Source organism: Mangifera indica, chromosome 5 (assembly GCF_011075055.1).
Source record: "Mangifera indica cultivar Alphonso chromosome 5, CATAS_Mindica_2.1, whole genome shotgun sequence".
Taxonomy (NCBI): domain Eukaryota; kingdom Viridiplantae; phylum Streptophyta; class Magnoliopsida; order Sapindales; family Anacardiaceae; genus Mangifera; species Mangifera indica.
The window spans coordinates 13,031,767-13,051,702 of NC_058141.1; the positions used below are offsets into that span (position 1 = coordinate 13,031,767).

The 19,936-nt window shown below is 34.1% G+C and overlaps 4 protein-coding genes and 1 pseudogene across 4 annotated transcripts in view; 1 reads left to right on the forward strand and 4 right to left on the reverse strand.

The window, feature by feature from the left end:
• The window catches only part of LOC123217208 (protein PNS1-like), a 28,642-nt gene extending 22,239 nt beyond the window's left edge, over positions 1–6,403 (reverse strand). Inside the window, exons 1-2 of the mRNA XM_044638039.1 lie at positions 6,279–6,403; positions 6,029–6,128 (exon numbers count right to left, since the gene is read on the reverse strand). Coding sequence (XP_044493974.1) covers positions 6,029–6,128; positions 6,279–6,290 — 112 coding nt within the window. The 5' untranslated portion in view covers positions 6,291–6,403. The remainder of the gene's footprint in view (positions 1–6,028; positions 6,129–6,278) is intronic.
• LOC123217211 lies at positions 1,681–3,151 on the reverse strand. The gene is made up of 3 exons (XM_044638043.1): positions 3,049–3,151; positions 2,527–2,898; positions 1,681–2,347 (listed from the first exon to the last, which is right to left on the reverse strand). The coding sequence occupies exons 1-3, from the start codon at positions 3,058–3,060 to the stop codon at positions 1,832–1,834; spliced, it is 900 nt and encodes a 299-aa protein (XP_044493978.1). The 5' UTR covers positions 3,061–3,151; the 3' UTR covers positions 1,681–1,831.
• Positions 5,065–6,011, reverse strand: LOC123217212. The gene is made up of 2 exons (XM_044638045.1): positions 5,760–6,011; positions 5,065–5,580 (listed from the first exon to the last, which is right to left on the reverse strand). Exons 1-2 carry the CDS (start codon positions 6,009–6,011, stop codon positions 5,065–5,067), a joined length of 768 nt encoding a protein of 255 aa, XP_044493980.1.
• Positions 6,404–12,922: 6,519 nt separating the features above from the next.
• On the reverse strand, positions 12,923–16,338 carry LOC123216466 (annotated as a pseudogene).
• Positions 16,339–16,574: 236 nt separating this feature from the next.
• LOC123216465 (50S ribosomal protein L1, chloroplastic-like) lies at positions 16,575–19,707 on the forward strand. The gene is made up of 7 exons (XM_044636869.1): positions 16,575–17,142; positions 17,675–17,854; positions 17,957–18,011; positions 18,257–18,384; positions 18,801–18,884; positions 19,099–19,224; positions 19,318–19,707. Exons 1-7 carry the CDS (start codon positions 16,753–16,755, stop codon positions 19,453–19,455), a joined length of 1,101 nt encoding a protein of 366 aa, XP_044492804.1. The 5' UTR covers positions 16,575–16,752; the 3' UTR covers positions 19,456–19,707.
• The last annotated feature ends 229 nt before the right edge of the window (positions 19,708–19,936 follow it).

The window sequence follows — 19,936 nt, forward strand, 5'->3', positions numbered from 1 at the left end:
TAAAAATAAAATATATTATATAATTATAATTATATATTATAATTATATAATTAAATAATTATATAACATATTACATAATATATAATATTATAACATATAATTATATAATAAAATATAATATATTAACGGAAAACCAAAAAGCAAATTGGAAATTCTAGGAATTATTACCAGTTGTTAACGCGTACGCCAACCTTTCCAACACCACTTGCTTTGCTTCATAAAGGGTGGGCCCACCCTACATTAATGCTACAGTTCAATTTCCCTTATGGCAACCCAGACTCTTTTTACATATATTTTATAAAATATAAAATTATATTATAATAAATAATTATATTATATATTATATAATATTATATAATATATTAATATATATTTTATAATATATAATTATATATTTTTTTATTATATAATTATATATTATAATATATTAAATATAATATATAATATTATATAATATTATAATTATATAATTAAATAATTAAATAATAACAAAAATATAATAATATATATATAAAGCCAGGGTTGGCGGAAACGCCAACCCTACGCCAAGGGTTGGCGTTTCCGCCAACCCTGGCAAATATATATATACATATATATTATATATAATATATTACATAATATATAATTATATAATATAATTATAATATTGGAAATTAAAAATATAATATAAATAATATAATATAAAATTATTATTATATATTATAATATATAATATAATATATAATTATTATATATTATAATATATAATATAATATTATAATAATATTAAAATATAATATATATTATTATAATATATATTATATTATAATAGTATAATATAATTATAATATTATACTAAATAATAATATAATAATATATATTAATATATTAATATAAATACATTATATGCATATAAGGGTTGGCGTCGCCAACCCTTATATGTTAACGCCAACCTGGCCTAATTCCCAGATTTCACGCCAAGTTTTTTTTTTTTTTGGATTAAACGCAAATTTTTTTTTTCAGTTAAATCCTACTGAATGTCATCTTTTTCGACGGTCATTTCTTACACTTTTTCGATAGTCAATTTTTTCCAATTGAGTTTTTTTGTGGGTTGCTTTTTTTTTTTTAAATCCTTATTTTGAAGAATTCTTATTCTGAAGAATTCAGTATTTTCTTTCCTGCTTTTGTTTTTGAAATCTGAAGAATTCAACATTTTTTTCCAGAAGAGAGAGTGATTCCTTTATCACTTTGGAAGAAAAGGAAGAAGAGAAAAAAAAGTTACAGAGAAGAAGAGAGAGAAAATTTGTGCATGAAAGATTGAATAAGGGTATTTTGGGGAAGGTGAGTACTGTTGTAGTAAATTTGTGAAAGCTTTAGGATAGGTGGCAATTTTGTATAGACGAAATAAAATAGTGCTAAAAATTTCAATTTCCCTTTATAAATTGACCAGCCACCTCCCCAGTTGTCACTCGTTAGCTTTGTGTTTAGTGCGCGACTGATTTTCAACTTTTTTAACACTTAAAACCTCCCTTCTTTCTCTCCTCCCCTCACCTCACCTGCTCAAAACAAATCTTTCTTCTTCTTCTTCTTCTTCTTCTTTCTGTTTCTCTGTTTTTGCTCAATACTCTGTTTTCTTGTTTAGAAAACATGACTAATCAAAATGTTATGCTTTCTGAATCCAAGCCAACTATTGGGGTTAAGATTACACTCACCTTGTCCAACTCTGCTCTATTCTCACAGCCATCGCCTGCTGGCTACATCACCATATCTCGAAAGAAGCTCTTGAAAAAACTTGATGATGAAGGAGGTACCAAACTCAATGCTTGGGTCGACTCTATGAGAGACTCTTCTCCTACTCGTGCCAAGTCCAATAAGTAGGTTGATTCAAATCTGGGAACTTTGAAATGGGTCGCAATGATTTAATCAAAACTTCAGTAGAAAACCCAATTCTCTGGTTAACCCAGCAAGCATATAAGCCATTCCCTATTGCAAAGGCGATGAAGCAAACTCCAACACCATCGGTGGGAGGCTTTTGGAAGCAGATTAGGAGAATTACAGCTGAAAGTGACATGAAGAACGAGCTCCATAGTATGAAATGAACCGTGATTCGAGGCCAAACCCTGACAGCCTTTTGCCAAGCAAAAGCAAGAGTGATGCTTAAAAGAGAGGCAGCTTCAACTTGAGGTAGAAAATACTCTAACACCCTTTTCTCTTTTTTCTTAGTAGAGTCTGATGCTACTAATAGGCCTTGAATTCCCTTGAATATTAGAAATCCCACTAGCCCAACAGCCAGCACCATGTGAAGAACAAAAATAGACAGAGATATCTTGTTGGTGTAGCTTGTTGAATTCAATGTTGTAGGTGATATCTGGTCGAAGACAAAAAAAACCAAACAAAAAATTTCAAATTAATAACTTGAAAATTAAGCATTAACTAAGACTCCTCGGTATAACCTATGAAACCGACTAATACATGTAGAGATTCAACTTGAAAAATACTGCAAAAAAAATTTAAAAAAAAAACTATTTTTGCTTGTTTAGGAGTTACCTGTGAGGTTGGTGTTGGAGTAGAGCGAGGCTGAGAAAGAGGAGTAGCAACTCTAGAAGCTGCAACTCTTGTAGGAGCGGCGACTCTTGTACGGCCACCATTAATGGCAATCCTCAAAGGATTTGTTGGGTTCAACGTTCGTAACATTGACATATTAAACCCTCTTTGATCAGCAGGAATATTGTTATTAAGATCATAAACATTATCATTTCTCTCGACCACCTTTTCTTCCACAGACTCCACATGACCCATCTCCCCTTTCTCCACATCTCTCACTGTCTCTTCTTCTTCTTCTTCTTCTTCCTGTTTTCTCTTCCCATTCTCTCCTCTTTCTTCTCCTTCTTCTTTCTTCTGACTCTCTCTCTCTTCCACCTAACGCACACACCCAAAAAAACAGAAAAGGATCCGGAAAGCTCATCAGCAAGTAAACATAAAATTAAATATTAAAAACCAAAACTTTAACATACTATGGCATGAAGAGAAGCAAAAGAACTTAAAAAAGGAGAGTAGAAGTTATCTTACAGCGGCACCCATGGCGGCGATGGAGTGGGAAATGATGTTTGAAATGTTTTAGATTTGATATTGGATTGTTTGTAACGACAGATGATGAAGATATGTCACCGGCAAATATACTGTTACAATTTGTAAATTATTACAGCAAACAACAAGATGGGGACCACCTTTTCACATGTTCCGCTGAAGGGCGCGTGTATGTTACGGACAAATCATTGGGGAGATTAGTGCATGTGGTATTTCACACATGTAGAATGTGGACGAGAGTCTTTATGTGTCTGTCCACGGCCCATATTACTTCAAGTAAGATTTTATTTTATTTTATTTGGTTAATTATAAAGAATTCCTTACTCCATTGATTTCCACATGATTTATAATGGAGATATTTTTTTTTATTTTTTATTTTTATGTTTCTAAACATTTTTAGAGGTGAGAATATAAAAATATTTAATATATTATATTCCTAGAGAAAATTAAGTCCATGTTTTTTTTATTACAAAAAAAATCCATTTTTTTTTACATTTTAATTTTTAATTTACGTGGATATATTTATACTAATTTATCCTATTTTAAATTATGTAAATACTTAATTTTATGTGTTAGGGGTAAGATTGGGGGTGGATACGAACGGGGCAAACTCATAACATTCTTTAATTTAAGTTCAGTTTGAATAAAAAATAGTTTAATTAGAGTTCAATTTAAATTCGTCAAGCTAATATTAAAGGTGATTTGAATTCAATTTTAATGAAAATTGTTTAGTTTGAGTTTAATTCGAATTTATAATTCAAATTCATGGTCAAGATATGTGTTTTAAATTTATGATTTGAATTTATGACTTATTAATAAAACGATATCGTTTAACAATTATTTATCATAATTTGAATTAAATAATAAGTTAAGTTTGAATTGAATCGAAACCATCTATTCAGTTTACGAGTTAAACAAAACTAAATTTTCTTTAACTTAATTTTAAAATGAATTAAATCTCTTAATTCAAACTTAATTTAGATTCAAAATAAATAAATTTGAATTAAGTCAAACTAATTTTTAAACTTTAATTAACTCAATTCAATCCAACACATAGGCTTTGGAAAGACTGAATTTTGTAGTGGTAAAAAGTGAAATTGAAAGTGAAAGTGAAAGTGAAATGGAAAAGGACAAGAACAGGAAGATTGGATAAGGTTTTGTTGGACCGTCGGTAATAGAGTTGGAGATATCATCAGAGATTTCAAAACCAAACCCTAGGGTGAAACTGCCATTTTTTAAAACTTAGACTGAAAAAAAATTTTAGTTTTCAAAGTTTAGGGGTATAAAAATAGATTATATTTTAGTTTATTTTTTAATATTATAGAAAAATTGACGATTTTACTCTTATCACTGTTATTTTTAACTGGTCATAAATGAGTATTTGATATTTTTATAGTTAAATGATAAAAACTTATCATTACAGCATATCTTGAGTGAGAAATAGTTGTTTCGCCTTATTTACACATAAAATTATACAGAGAGAGTGGGCTCAGAAAAGGGTGGTCCCTATAGTATGTGGTGGAAAAGTACAGGTAGCCCAGAAAACGGGTTGTTTCGTCCGTTAGTGCCGTGAAAGAAAGTTTATAGATTGACCAGCCACCTCCCCAGTTGTCACTCGTTAGCTTTGTGTTTAGTGCGCGACTGATTTTCAACTTTTTTAACACTTAAAACCTCCCTTCTTTCTCTCCTCCCCTCAACTCACCTGCTCAAAACAAATCTTTCTTCTTCTTCTTCTTCTTCTTCTTTCTGTTTCTCTGTTTTTGCTCAATACTCTGTTTTCTTGTTTAGAAAACATGACTAATCAAAATGTTATGCTTTCTGAATCCAAGCCAACTATTGGGGTCAAGATTACACTCACCTTGTCCAACTCTGCTCTATTCTCACAGCCATCGCCTGCTGGCTACATCACCATATCTCGAAAGAAGCTCTTGAAAAAACTTGATGATGAAGGAGGTACCAAACTCAATGCTTGGGTCGACTCTATGAGAGACTCTTCTCCTACTCGTGCCAAGTCCAATAAGTAGGTTGATTCAAATCTGGGAACTTTGAAATGGGTCGCAATGATTTAATCAAAACTTCAGTAGAAAACCCAATTCTCTGGTTAACCCAGCAAGCATATAAGCCATTCCCTATTGCAAAGGCGATGAAGCAAACTCCAACACCATCGGTGGGAGGCTTTTGGAAGCAGATTAGGAGAATTCCAGCTGAAAGTGACATGAAGAACGAGCTCCATAGTATGAAATGAACCGTGATTCGAGGCCAAACCCTGACAGCCTTTTGCCAAGCAAAAGCAAGAGTGATGCTTAAAAGAGAGGCAGCTTCAACTTGAGGTAGAAAATACTCTAACACCCTTTTCTCTTTTTTCTTAGTAGAGTCTGATGCTACTAATAGGCCTTGAATTCCCTTGAATATTAGAAATCCCACTAGCCCAACAGCCAGCACCATGTGAAGAACAAAAATAGACAGAGATATCTTGTTGGTGTAGCTTGTTGAATTCAATGTTGTAGGTGATATCTGGTCGAAGACAAAAAAAACCAAACAAAAAATTTCAAATTAATAACTTGAAAATTAAGCATTAACTAAGACTCCTCGGTATAACCTATGAAACCGACTAATACATGTAGAGATTCAACTTGAAAAATACTGCAAAAAAAATTTAAAAAAAAAACTATTTTTGCTTGTTTAGGAGTTACCTGTGAGGTTGGTGTTGGAGTAGAGCGAGGCTGAGAAAGAGGAGTAGCAACTCTAGAAGCTGCAACTCTTGTAGGAGCGGCGACTCTTGTACGGCCACCATTAATGGCAATCCTCGAAGGATTTGTTGGGTTCAACGTTCGTAACATTGACATATTAAACCCTCTTTGATCAGCAGGAATATTGTTATTAAGATCATAAACATTATCATTTCTCTCGACCACCTTTTCTTCCACAGACTCCACATGACCCATCTCCCCTTTCTCCACATCTCTCACTGTCTCTTCTTCTTCTTCTTCTTCCTGTTTTCTCTTCCCATTCTCTCCTCTTTCTTCTCCTTCTTCTTTCTTCTGACTCTCTCTCTCTTCCACCTAACGCACACACCCAAAAAAACAGAAAAGGATCCGGAAAGCTCATCAGCAAGTAAACATAAAATTAAATATTAAAAACCAAAACTTTAACATACTATGGCATGAAGAGAAGCAAAAGAACTTAAAAAAGGAGAGTAGAAGTTATCTTACAGCGGCACCCATGGCGGCGATGGAGTGGGAAATGCTGTTTGAAATGTTTTAGATTTGATATTGGATTGTTTGTAACGACAGACGATGATGATATGTCACCGGCACATATACTGTTACAATTTGTAAATTATTACAGCAAACAACAAGATGGGGACCACCTTTTCACATGTTCCGCTGAAGGGCGCGTGTATGTTACGGACAAATCATTGGGGAGATTAGTGCATGTAGAATGTGGTATTTCACACATGTAGAATGTGGACGAGAGTCTTTATGTGTCTGTCCACGGCCCATATTACTTCAAGTAAGATTTTATTTTATTTTATTTGGTTAATTATAAAGAATTCCTTACTCCATTGATTTCCACATGATTTATAATGGAGATATTTTTTTTTATTTTTTATTTTTATGTTTCTAAACATTTTTAGAGGTGAGAATATAAAATTATTTAATATATTATATTCCTAGAGAAAATTAAGTCCATGTTTTTTTTATTACAAAAAAAATCCATTTTTTTTACATTTTAATTTTTAATTTACGTGGATATATTTATACTAATTTATCCTATTTTAAATTATATAAATACTTAATTTTATGTGTTAGGGGTAAGATTGGGGGTGGATACGAACGGGGCAAACTCATAACATTCTTTAATTTAAGTTCAGTTTGAATAAAAAATAGTTTAATTAGAGTTCAATTTAAATTCGTCAAGCTAATATTAAAGGTGATTTGAATTCAATTTTAATGAAAATTGTTTAGTTTGAGTTTAATTCGAATTTATAATTCAAATTCATGGTTAAGATATGTGTCTTAAATTTATGGTTTGAATTTATGACTTATTAATAAAACGATATCATTTAACAATTATTTATCATAATTTGAATCAAATCATAAGTTAAGTTTGAATTGAATCGAAACCACCTATTCAGTTTACGAGTTAAACAAAACTAAATTTTCTTTAACTTTATTTTAAAATAAATTAAACCTCTTAATTCAAACTTAATTTAGATTCAAAATAAATAAATTTGAATTAAGTCAAACTAATTTTGAAACTTTAATTAACTCGATTCAATCCAACACATAGGATTTGGGAAGACTGAATTTTGTAGTGGTAAAAAGTGAAATTGAAAGCGAAAGTGAAAGTGAAATGGAAAAGGACAAGAACAGGAAGACTGGATAAGGTTTTGTTGGGCGTGTAAGACACTACAACCTCCCATTTTTTATTCAATTTAACTCTATTAAATTAATGAGTACTTAGTAGTTTGGCATTAATTAAGATTTATAACTATAGTTTAATGAAGATTATGATACGCAAAGTTTGTCTTAATTTTTTAAAAGTAAATTAAAAACCCATTAAATACGAGAATATGTGACATGTCTTATCAACAACTCTGTTCTCATGATTAGTCTTGGTCTTATTAACATTAACCTTGATTACTCATGTGTTGGCGTGAAGAAAAAGTATTACTTTTTCCCAATTTTATGAAGGCCAAACGACTATTTCTCACCAAAGTATTTCCGTTTCTCAGGCTTCTCTTTGTTAATTATTTTACAAAGGTTAAAAGACTATTTTCCACTCAAAGTGTATTGTGTTTTCAAATTTTTTTTTTTAATTTTAACAATATCAAATACTCACTCATAAATAATTAAAATTAATTATAATAAAAGTAAAATTATTATTTTCTTTATAATATTAAAAAAAACTAAAATATAATTTTTTTTATCCTCTTAAAATTTAAAAACTAAAAATTTCTCTCAGTCTAAGTTTTAAAAAATGATAGTTTCATCTAAGAGTTTTATTTTGAAATCTCTGACGTCATCTTCAACTTTGTTACCGACGATCTTTCCTTCTCAAAGCATCCTCTTCCTCCATCGATCTCCCTCCTCCGATTTAAATTTGCTAAAATATCTTTAATAAGGTTATTATGTTATTTTATTCAAACAAATTCTCCGTCTGGGTTGGTATAGGACTTTATGAATAATTCAATAATATTATTTTAATTTTACACCGATAAATTTCGAATTCAAACTTCCTTCAAACTATAATTGCGGAGGGTTGATTGTGTTATACCGTTGGTCAAAATTTGGGGTGAAACTTCCAGAAGAAACCTGGGGTGACAGTGTAATTAATTATTATACCAACCTAATAGCAAGTGGGTTGCAGAGCAAGTTATGAGCATACAATAAATAAAAAAACATACACCATTAAATTAAATTATATGGGTAATTTTTATACATAATTTTATATATAAATAATAATATATAATTATATAATTAAAAATTAAATATAAAATTAAATATATAATATTACTTAAATAAATAAATTGTGAAGGCACGTAAATCGTTAAATTCTCAAAATGGGTTTACAAAGTGGTAGGTCAAGATGAGCATTAAAAATTGTTGTTTACAGATATCAATATCTGTAATGTACCACAACATTTATATCATATTGTACCATACCGTAAATCCAACAAATTCAAACATCTATAGTGTGCCACATGACACCAAAACCCACCACAATTGTTGCTTTCATTCACATTAAATAATAATTCAATATTTGGGATAACCACATTTCCCACGCCCTTTTGAGTCCCAATGATGTTTACTTCTCCCATCTTTCAAAGATCCTACCAGTAAAATTCATTTTTCAACTGAATGTGAAAGGAAAATATAAAAAGAATATAATTAAAAAGAAAGACGAGCCTTTAAATAAATAAAGTAGTAGGCATCATGGTTAAAAAGCAGATTAGAAAACCAGTCAAATTAAGAGAAGACATAATGAAATTTAGAACAGAAGGTGACAGCTGGGAGGGGAAGGGAAGAGTCTGTGACTGAGAATTGGTCACGTGCACGGAAAGCTGAAATCAATTCAACATCTTCTGGATATAAATGATGTCAGAAAAACGTGAGGATTGTATCGTTTAGTCAAAAGTGGATGACATGGATCCACTTCATCTTGTCCATTCATGATTGAGATGGGAAAGGGGAATGTTAGGAAGAAGGCGCCCTCATGGCAACCAACAATATGATGAAGACTCTTCAACTTTGTTTTATTCTGTTTATTCTAGTATATAATTTTACACGTCTCTACTTCAAAAGACATTGCTCATAATCGAGTTAAGCCACTGTTCATAGTCAAGAAAAACCCAACATGTTTCAGTAATTTCAATGTCAGTTGCCTTGATATGAAGTTAATGAAATTACAAGTAATGAGTTCTATCTTGAAGCCTAACACACAAGTGAAAGAAGTGCAAGAAACATACAATACCCACAGCCCCCCACGAGATAGCTTGGCTGGTGAAGCTGTGGAATCCCCAAAAGAGTCCCAAGAGGGGGCTTGAGTTTGAGACCTGTCGGTGTTTTTTGATTCAAAATGCCAGTCCAAAACAAAGCAGGGAGATAGTGCATTCTAGATGTTAAAAACATAACCAGCTTCTTCATTGTGAAATAATTTGCTTTTTAAACTCAAATTATTAATGAAAACCGTAAATAAATATTCTTATGCCTTCTTCACATTAAACAAAAACTGTTAACAAAACAAGGTTTATGCAAGGCTGCACTAAAGCGTGTGAAAAATGGAACATACGCTATCAGTATCCATGACCTTTGTAATCTTTGATGGCTTCGCAGACCAATGATTCGGCAGCAAAGGAGGACCTTCGTGATCATAAGAGTTCTCTCCAAAGTGAGGATTAGCAAGGAAGGCTTTTGAAACACGTTTGGGATATATCTTGGTCTGAGGAAGGGATCTCCCCCGACTTGGTATCAAAGGCTGGTTTATTTTCCTTGCATCGGATTACGCATTTTGTGACCCGTAATTCTACATTTACTGCTAAGAAATAAAATCTTTGAGAAAAGCTTCAACCTTTGGAAACCTTTCGGAATCTAGAACCATGAATTATTCTCTTGCATCTGCTGGCTTACAATGACTCACCATCAACTTCTGAGAACTCAATTTGAATAGTTCATCCAGATTGATGTTCAAGAACACTTACTAGATCTATGATATATAGAAGGATTTTCATACCTTCATTTTGACAGCACCAGGTTCGCTCTTACATATCATGCTAGAAATGGTCTTCCTGTGACAACTAGAACTGCTCTGCTAGATTGTAAATTCTCCAATTATGAGCATGTTTGTTTTGGGTATTATTCAAACTATACTCACCATGGGAGCAATCACGGTGACTATGTTCCCTAATTTTAGCACGCTAATCAATGACTCACAGTTTGAAGATGTCTAAATTTCCATATCTAAGTAATTGGCACAATTCCAGCAGGTTCCACCTGCATGTAAACTCTACACTACCAAGTGGTTTGCAGCGTCCAAGATCATGCTATGGATCTAGCATTGCCTAACCAAAAATAGTATACTATGTTCGTAAGCATGGACTCAAACCAAGTACCAAGTTGCATTTCTGTGCAAAGCAACTTATTAGATAGAGAGAAGCTTGAAAGAGTTGGTCCCCGCAATATGGGTCACTAACTATGACGATGCGCATGCCTCATTAGCGTCCAATTAGCCTCTCTAGTCCATAGAATCTTCGTTTCACATAACTGATGGTGGAAGATTACAGATCTGATTTGGCCCTCTGTGTCCCAAAAAGAAGACACCTAAAAAAAAAGATTCTTAATGTTTTTTGCAAATAATGATCATGAATCCAACAGTAAAAACCTTGTAAAGGTAGCAAAAGCATTTTACAATCTCACTTCAGAAAAGATAGTAATTGAAAACTTGCCAATATATGTTTCCCTCCTACAAGTTGAACTAACTTCTGAGCTGTGATCCATTGCAGTTTGCAACTGCGAATCTCTAAAATCTGTTTCCATACGGAGCAGCATGGCATCTTTTGAAAGTCTGTGAAGGCCTTGCCGTATCCCATGTCCAATATTACCTATCTTGAAAAAATGGAAATAGAAAGCTGTCCAAGCGTGGCATCCATTCCAGAGGATGGATTTCCGACCAACCTGAAAACACTAATAATTAAAGATGTCGACATCTGCAAGCCATTGCTCAAGTACGGTTGCATACACTCACCTTTCTTCTACAAACTACTTAATTATACTACAAGGACGTGATGATATAGTGCCCTTTCCACGAAGGAATGAAACTTCTCGACTCTCTCATTGAAGATTTTCCGAATTTAGAAAGCCTCTCCTCCATGGTTCAAAGCCTTTAAAACACTACGTTCGAATAATTGTCGAAAGGTAAAAAACCTTACAAAGGGCCTGCCTTCCTCACTTGTGGATTTAAATATCAAAGATTGTCATCTGCTAGAAGAAAAATGCAAAGAGGATCGAGGAGGAGAGTATTAGCGCTTCATGAAAACACATTCTCGATGAGTTGCCTTTTGTCAGATATGGCAATTTAAAAATTTAGAATCTTTGTTTAATTTCATGGAAACGCCAGAATGATTTTGGCAACTTCAACAAATTAATTCTCATCTGCTACTACAAAAATGTATTGTTTTTCCAGTAATGAATTTATTATAAAGGCTTCAGCTTTTACAGAACAAACATAGGGTAAATAAAACCAACAACATCATCTCGATTTTTTTTGTGTACACTGTCATCCTATTGAAAAATTAACAATAATTAAAAAATGGAGTTAACAGAGAACAATTTAACCATGTGTCTCCCCCATGTTCTACTCACTTATCTTTTGGATTACACGCAAAGTTCAATCACTAAAAAAAGGAAAATTAAGTAAATTGATATGATATGATATGATCCACAGAGAGAGTTTCAAAAATCTTACATCAGTGATTCCAAAAACGTGTTGCCAGTTCTAACAGCAAAACATATTGCACTCGGTATAAGCTTATGTAGTGTAACAAAGGCTCTAGAATTCACTCTTCAATAACTCCTGCAAGTACTTGATACCTGTTAACAAAGAATGGTCCTCCTTTTGTTAGAACTAGATTTCATCTTTGGAAGAATGATTATGGTAGAGAATCATCCATATTAAAGTTTATTTGTAGATATAAGAGTACTTCTTTTTTCCTGAGAATTGGAATTCTTTCACTTGCCTAGATATAAAACTGATTGGTATACATCTTTGAAATATTTTTACAAAAATCTAGTAATCATTTAAGCAAAGACATAAGAAAAATATGTAACGCCATGGAGAAAATTATATTATATGCTGATAATTATTACCTTAGGTTGTTTTAAATTGCCATGTAAACACCATAGGCAACACTGGTTGAAATTATAGGCACATCCTCTGCTTCCCCAGCAAAAGAATTATCAAAGGCCTTTCTTGCATTGATCAAAGCATTTGTTATACCTGTACCACCTGCATAAAATTGGAATTAGAATAATCAATTTTCTAACAAGAAAAATTTTAGAGAGTTAAAACTCGATACCAATACCTTATGCTACCTTTACATGTATGTTACAGACCTGGAAGGATGGCCAAATTTTCCAGCTGACTGAAGATTCCAGAAATTCACAGCAGCTCCTCCAGCAAGTTTCCAGACACAGCCTCCTCCTGCAACTTCAGTATTTCAGGGTCTTTCCAGCAGCAACTCCACTAAATAGTCTCCCAACATTCATTCACAGCCAAGCAAAAGAGGAACAATCAGAATTATCTCTTCATTTTCATTGGCATGTAACATATAAATGTAATTTGACAGATTTCTATTGAATAAAAATCAAGCAGAGTTTACTATTCCATTTCCATGTCCATGATGAAATAATACTCTAGTAATATTGCTCCAATCCACAGAAATAAGTTCAACAACAAAACCAACATGTATCCCACAAGGCAACAGCAAAAACAATAACAAACAGTAAAATAAGAAACTAAAGGAATGTTGGGTTCTGAGAGCCAGCCCTCTCCAAAATGGTTCTGCTACTAAAAATCAATATCCATCATAATCCCCTCCTCATCCATGCTTTTTCCATTATATGTGCTGCCTCCTAACCGTCAATAGACCCCACCTCTGAAGGCTCTTCTCTGAATACTAGAAAAGAGGCTTCAATTAATTTCAGCTGTCTAGGTGCTTTGTCCAAACTGCCCTCATCCATTTGGTCTTCCCTTTTGCTCTCAGCTGGGCCATTATCCATACTCCCTAGGCTGCCTTCTATATTGTCTCCTTTGGGCCTACGGTGATAAACTTTTGTAATTAGGTTCCCAACAATGTACAATAAAGTAAAAATACGAAAACAAACTTTCCCAGTGACAGTTGAAAAATGTTAAAAGGAAAAAGAACACAAAGGCTAGTAGGATGAAGACACAAAGATTAAAATAGGTGACATCCACACTTACATTGTTAATTGGTTGATAGGAATTGATATAATGAACATAAGAATAAATGTGTAAAAGGATGTAAGAAATACCAAAAATCAGAGTTCAAATTGCTACACGATCTCACTGAAACACAAGCATTATGATGGAACATTCCTTCTTGATGGATAAGAGAAATGCACAAGGTTTAGTACCAGTAGAAAAGCGTCCAAAGATTGGATGCCTAAAACTACAAAAGGCCAAAGTAAAATATTTTGAGTAACATTTAGTAGTTGAACTACCAGGGATGCACTGGTTCCAACTGCAAGTAATTGAGCCCCATTACACTGCACAGCAGTTAAGATAATACGATTTCTCAGTTTCTACAGAAATGACCACTTGATTTTTTTTTTTTAAAGTAATCTGACATTCCATTATTGCACCTACTGTTTGTAAGAATGAATATGATGTTCCAGCCAACGCCACCTGCACAAAGGATCTGAAAAAGTTTATAATGAATTATATTCTGTTTGAAGATTATTTATGGCAATAAATTTTGTAAAAACTGGTTGAGAACCTGGAATGCATTATCAGGACAGCCATGGAAGAACTTAGCAATAGGCCCTTCACTGCCTGCAAGAGGAGCCCGTAGCACAACAGTAGGAGCTGGAAGCCAGACAAGCATAAAATCTGCTATAATAGCCATAACCTAGGATGGACTATTTATCAGTTAGGAAATCAATGATACATATAAAATGTCAAGTCAAAATATAACTGCAAAAGACAAAAGGACAATTTTCAATAATAAATGTGGAAATACAAGCATTTGAGATCAAACATTTAGCTATGAGTGAAAATATCTTGCGATGCATTCTTAATTTTACGATAATTAAATATATTTCATTTTTTTTCGTGATATGACATGTTTGACAATGTGGTAGATCCCAGCAGACTTTGTGTAAAATTAAGTATATTTGTGCAACTGCACATATTTTATTAACAATCACAGTTGTTCAATTGTCTACGTTAACATAAAAAAGAGTTAGTTTGCAAAGTCATTAACCCAGAAGTATAATGAACACCGTTTGACTTAGTTTTCTGTCAACAAATAACTGCATATTGAAGATGAGCCTTCTTCAACACAGTGATAATTAGCTATATGGACATAGCAATTTTAAGAAAGCAGTAGCAAAGTTAGGCTATTTGATTCTATCCGTAATTTAAATACTCCTCTGTCCAAACTTTCGCCTAAAAGAGTTGCAGGTCAGATCACAAGCATATTCAATTTATAAACCTTTTCATTGGAAAATTGTACTGGCCGCACCACAAAAAGATGACATACATATAACCTTGGAGATGTAATCTTGAAGACAGCCATACCACATCAGCAAAAACAAAATCCAGCTCCTTGGTAAACTTTTCTCTTGGCTTCTCCAACTCTGCAGCAGTCTGACGAGCAAGCAAGATAGGAAACAGAAATTATATCCCAGAAAGGTAAAATTCACTCTGTATTCAAAAGAAAAATGTACTAGCTTTTCCAAAAAGCTTATAAAGTGGATGATAAATGATGAAACATCAAAAACAATTAAAAAATGTATAAATACTGATGATACATAACAAGCCCAATATCGAGTCAGTTAAAATAAAATTCATTGAAGATCATGTGAACATCCACATTGTGAATTTAACGAAACTGGATATAAAAATCTGAAGGAAGATCAGACCCCAGGTAGGTAACCAGTTGATTCAGAGAGAGATATCAAATTGTAGAACAAGCTTCATAAAATCACATAAAATTCAAAACTCTGCGTCAGCAAAATGAAAGAAAATTGAAAAAGATGAAGAAGGCAGAAAAATGCTTCTCAAGTTCCAAATGTTAAAAAAAAAAAAGATCGTACTTTTGCAGAAATACTGTTAATTTGAACACAAAATGGTAATCAAAATGGGGAATTACAGCAAATGTGAAGCTTTAAATGAACAAACCTTGGTGAAGACGCCAACACCACACTTTTATTGCAACCTTGGTCAGAAATAAATCATCAGCAAGCAACCGTTCTTTAAACCCACCAAACTGAAACAGCCACCTATAAATACTGGTGACTTCTCCAGCTCAAAATATCTTTAATAATCGCCCCTGGTACTCGCCCTGCCTCAACAGCCGCTGCCAAGTCCTTGGGCAAGCTCTCCAACGACCTCCCCGCCTAACATCACAATTTCCACATAACGTGCGCACATTGCATACACACTTAGCACCGAATGTAACATTAATAAAAAAAAAAAAATCTAGCTTACATTATATAATGTAAGTGTGTATTTACCTCAGCGAGCGCGAGAATTGCGTCAGGCCGGTTGTGGGACCCGGAGTCATCATTGGAGTCAACTCCTCCCCCACTACTACCACTGCCTCCCCCAAGGTTACCATTTCCGCCACCGCTTCCGGAGACGAAAATGAAAGTTGAGTGGGATTTGTTACCGGAAGAGTCATACGTGAAAGAGAAGTTGATGAAGTTGCTATTGGTTGTGGTAGAGGCGGAGACGCGACGGGTGATTATTGCAAAGCTCAGATGACGGTGGTGGCAGTGGTGGTGGCTTGATGATTGAAAAGGAAATGAGCCGGTAGAAAGGTTAGAGAAGGAAGCAATTGCCATTTTTGGTGAAGCAAAATCAGCAAGTGAAGTGATTCAGAAACTTTAAACTCTGACACATTATTATTATTACTATTAATTATTATATTAATAGTTTACAGAAAATAAAAAGCTTCAAGCATGAAGACGAAGGCTCCATGGCCCTTTAGGTCTGAATCGATACGAAGTCAACAGGTGGCCATGAGGGAAGGGCCCCGCTGAAACTGAGGAGCGTAGGAGAGTGCGCGTGAGGATTAAAATAGAAAGTCAGTGGATAGAGAGTAAACACTGAGTACACGTGTCCTACATGAAAATGAAATGAAATATAAATCTGAATCTTCTGTTTCTCGTTCTCTCCTACACTGAAAACCAATTTTGTTTTGACCTCACAGAATAGAATTATAGTTTTATTATTTTCTAAAGTTTTTTTCTCATCACAATTTCTCTATAATTTAACGTGTTTGGCACAACATGTACGAGTGGTCTAGAAGCCCCAAAAATTGCTGCACCGTAACGCACCCCTCTTTATCTTCGTCCAAGTACTGGATATAGATAGCCAGAGCCAGCCAAATACAACTTCCAGTTTCACTTCAGAACCCAATACAAACCCAACAACTCGATAATGTTTTCATGTAGCAGGACATCATCATCCCTCATGTTAACATACGCCGCCCCTTCTGTATACCCCCAAGACTTGACGCCCTCACTCTCTCTCCTCTCCTTTAAGCCGAAGACCACTACTTTATCGTGTTACAGCAAGCCCCTTGTGTTGAACTGTGGAGGGGAGAGGAAAACAAGCCAATGGATTGATTTTGGTGCGTTGAAAGAGATTAAAAATGGGGCTTTTAATGGCCACGTGGTTGTGGCCGCGGTGGCTGCCGAGGCTGAGGTGGCTACTGATGACGTGGAGACGACTGAAGGAGGTGGTGCTGATGTGGCTAGTGCTACTGTTACTACAACACCAACGAAGCCTAAGAAAGGCAAGGCTGCGTTGCCTCTCAAGAGAGACAGGGTATGTGATATTGGTTTTTTTGTTGGATTTTTTCTCTTTTTCGAGGTTTCTGATTGTTCAGTGGTTTCGTTGGTGGGTTTTGATATGTTTGAGATTTAGTTTGAGAAATCTAGTGTCTGATTATTTTCTTCTTTTGTTTTTAAATTCTGGGTTCATCCTCTAGTTGATGGGTTTTTTGGTTCATATGTGTTTTGTAATTGTGGTTTAAGAAGCATTCACTATGACTTAATTGATGTGAATTGTGGGTTAATTGGGTTATTTTTTTTAAGCAATGTATGTAGGTTGGTTTCATTAAATGATTATCCAGTGGGATTTTGATTTTCATATGGTTGCATTTGTAGACAAACAACCTAGGTGGTTTCGTTTAGTGGTAATATGGATTATCAATTTTGGTCTAGAGGTTTTACTTTGTTTAGTTTCTTTTATTAAAAAAGAAAGGTTTTACTTTGCTGACTCATATCAATTCATGGAATAGTTCAGTGGCTTTGTCAGGGGTGTTTCCTTAACTGTGTTTTGCTCTTCCAAATGTCAGACGAGATCTAAGAGGTTCTTGGAAATTCAACAATTGAGAGAGAGAAAAAAAGAGTATGACTTGAAGACAGCAATATCGTTGATCAAGCAAATGTCTAGTACAAAGTTTACAGAAACAGCTGAAGCTCACTTTCGCCTCAATATTGACCCCAAATATAATGATCAACAGCTGAGAGCAACAGTAAGTTTTCCAGTCTTATTAGCAGTATGATGGAATCATTTGGTTATGGTAAAAGTAGCATTTGCTGTTAAATTGTTCTCATATTCCCCTTTTTGTCCACAGGTAAGTTTGCCAAAGGGAACTGGACAAACGGTTAAAGTGGCTGTTCTTACTCAAGGTATTTAAGGATGTTACACATGTCTGAGTTATTTATATATGATATCTCTATGTTCAATTGTGATGCCGTTCCTTGATAATTCTTGCCTTTTATAATTTTTTCCATCTGATTTTTGATACATTGATGCATAGTTCTCAGAGATTTTTCCATTTGAAAATGAATAGTTCTCAATTCTCTTATATGCACATGAGCTACCATTATCGCTTGTTTTTAGGTTTCAATGTTTAAGCTTATTTTCTTTACAGGTGAAAAAGTGGATGAGGCAAAAAATGCAGGAGCAGACTTGGTTGGTGGTGAAGACTTGATTGAACAAATAAAAGGAGGATTCATGGAGTTTGACAAGTTAATTGCTTCCCCCGATATGATGGTTAAGGTGATGCTCATGGTCCTCTTTCGGCATTATATTCTTGAAATTCCAGTGATTGATACGATCGCTTTGCTTTTTGTTTTTCTGAAGTGCTTAGAAAATCCTCAGAACAAGATATTTAATTGCTCTAGAGGGACTGTGGTTTTCATAGTCGAATGAAAATTGTTATGACTGGTAATTTCTTTGGTGGGTTGGGTTTTTTTAAGCTCGACACATCAAAGATTTCTAGTGTTTGGAAGTGACTGACTGAAGCTTATTATAATTTTATTCTGAAGGGATTGCAGTCTCTCTATAGCTGAATCTTATCTGACCACAATATTGATTGATAGTAATGTGCTTGCATGCAATGATAGATGGAATATGTTTTGTTACAATCATGCCGCTTTGAATTTTCTTTTGAAGTCTTTGCTCACATGCATCAGGTTGCCAGCCTAGGAAAGATTCTTGGACCACGGGGACTCATGCCAAATCCAAAAGCTGGTACTGTAACAGCTAATATACCTCAGGTAAGATGTAAATAGTTGTTTGCAATTCTTCCTTTAGAAACTGTGACGGTGATATTTTATTTGGTGGACTATGATTACTAGACTTATAAACAAGTCGGTAGAATATCACCATGTATAACTTGGAAACTAATAACGTTAATATAGATTTTTTGTTTTGCTGACAATTTTAAGTTTGGTACCTGAATCAAATGGGTTCACTATGTAATTTATTCAGGCTATCGAAGAATTCAAGAAAGGGAAAGTTGAATATAGAGCAGATAAAACTGGGATTGTTCATATACTTTTCGGGAAACTCGACTTTTCTGAAGAAGACCTCATCATAAACTTCCTGGCTGCTGTTGTATGTTCTCTTTCTCTCTTCTCTTCCCCTAGGTTATTTAGTGTGTAAATTGCGGTTTACTCAACTTGAAAGAGTACTTGGTTTATCTTTCAGAAATCAATTGAAACAAACAAGCCTAAAGGTGCAAAAGGAGTATACTGGAAAAGCGCCCATATTTGCTCATCAATGGGACCTTCCATTCGGTTAAACATAAAGGAGATGCTTGACTACAAGCCTCCATCAAATGCATAAAGTACAAAGCTAACTCTTGTAAATGATGTCTTCAACTGTTCAATCCGCGGCTGGGGTATCTTTGCTGGTGCTTGTTTAAAATGGTAGTAGAGTAATCATGGCGCAGTAAAGAGACCTTGGTTGTCACGTTTGCAAAGAAATTGTAAGAGAAAAAATTATGCATACTATACTGCAGAGTTTCTTCTCTCTACGGACATAAGATTGTGTATCACTGTCATTATCAATTTCATATCTGCAATCTTTTGATGACAAGTTTGATTGTCAATGTCTTCTGGTCCGTATTTTTATTTATCTGTGGCCAAGTCCCCCGGTTTTGACGCAGACAGTCATAAGTTTGATCCAATACCACTAAATTCACTGCATAAGTAATGCTGCAGCTTCGAGGTAGAAACACTTTGGCATAAATTACGATACTGCACAAATCATCTTACAATTGAATGATGAAATTGAGGCGTATAAGCTATTTAGATTATGTGCAGAA

Bases quoted from the DNA above. Each gene is read 5' to 3' on its own strand.
- LOC123217211 (XM_044638043.1), bottom strand. The intron at 2,348-2,526 runs GTAACTCCTAAA...GTCTTCGACCAG, and splicing joins CTCCAACACCAACCTCACAG to ATATCACCTACAACATTGAA.
- LOC123216465 (XM_044636869.1), top strand. From the start codon at position 16,753: ATGTTTTCATGTAGCAGGACATCATCATCCCTCATGTTAACATACGCC. The intron at 17,143-17,674 runs GTATGTGATATT...TCCAAATGTCAG, and splicing joins TGCCTCTCAAGAGAGACAGG to ACGAGATCTAAGAGGTTCTT. The intron at 17,855-17,956 runs GTAAGTTTTCCA...TTTTGTCCACAG, and splicing joins ATCAACAGCTGAGAGCAACA to GTAAGTTTGCCAAAGGGAAC.
- LOC123217212 (XM_044638045.1), bottom strand. From the start codon at position 6,011: ATGGGTCATGTGGAGTCTGTGGAAGAAAAGGTGGTCGAGAGAAATGAT. The intron at 5,581-5,759 runs GTAACTCCTAAA...GTCTTCGACCAG, and splicing joins CTCCAACACCAACCTCACAG to ATATCACCTACAACATTGAA.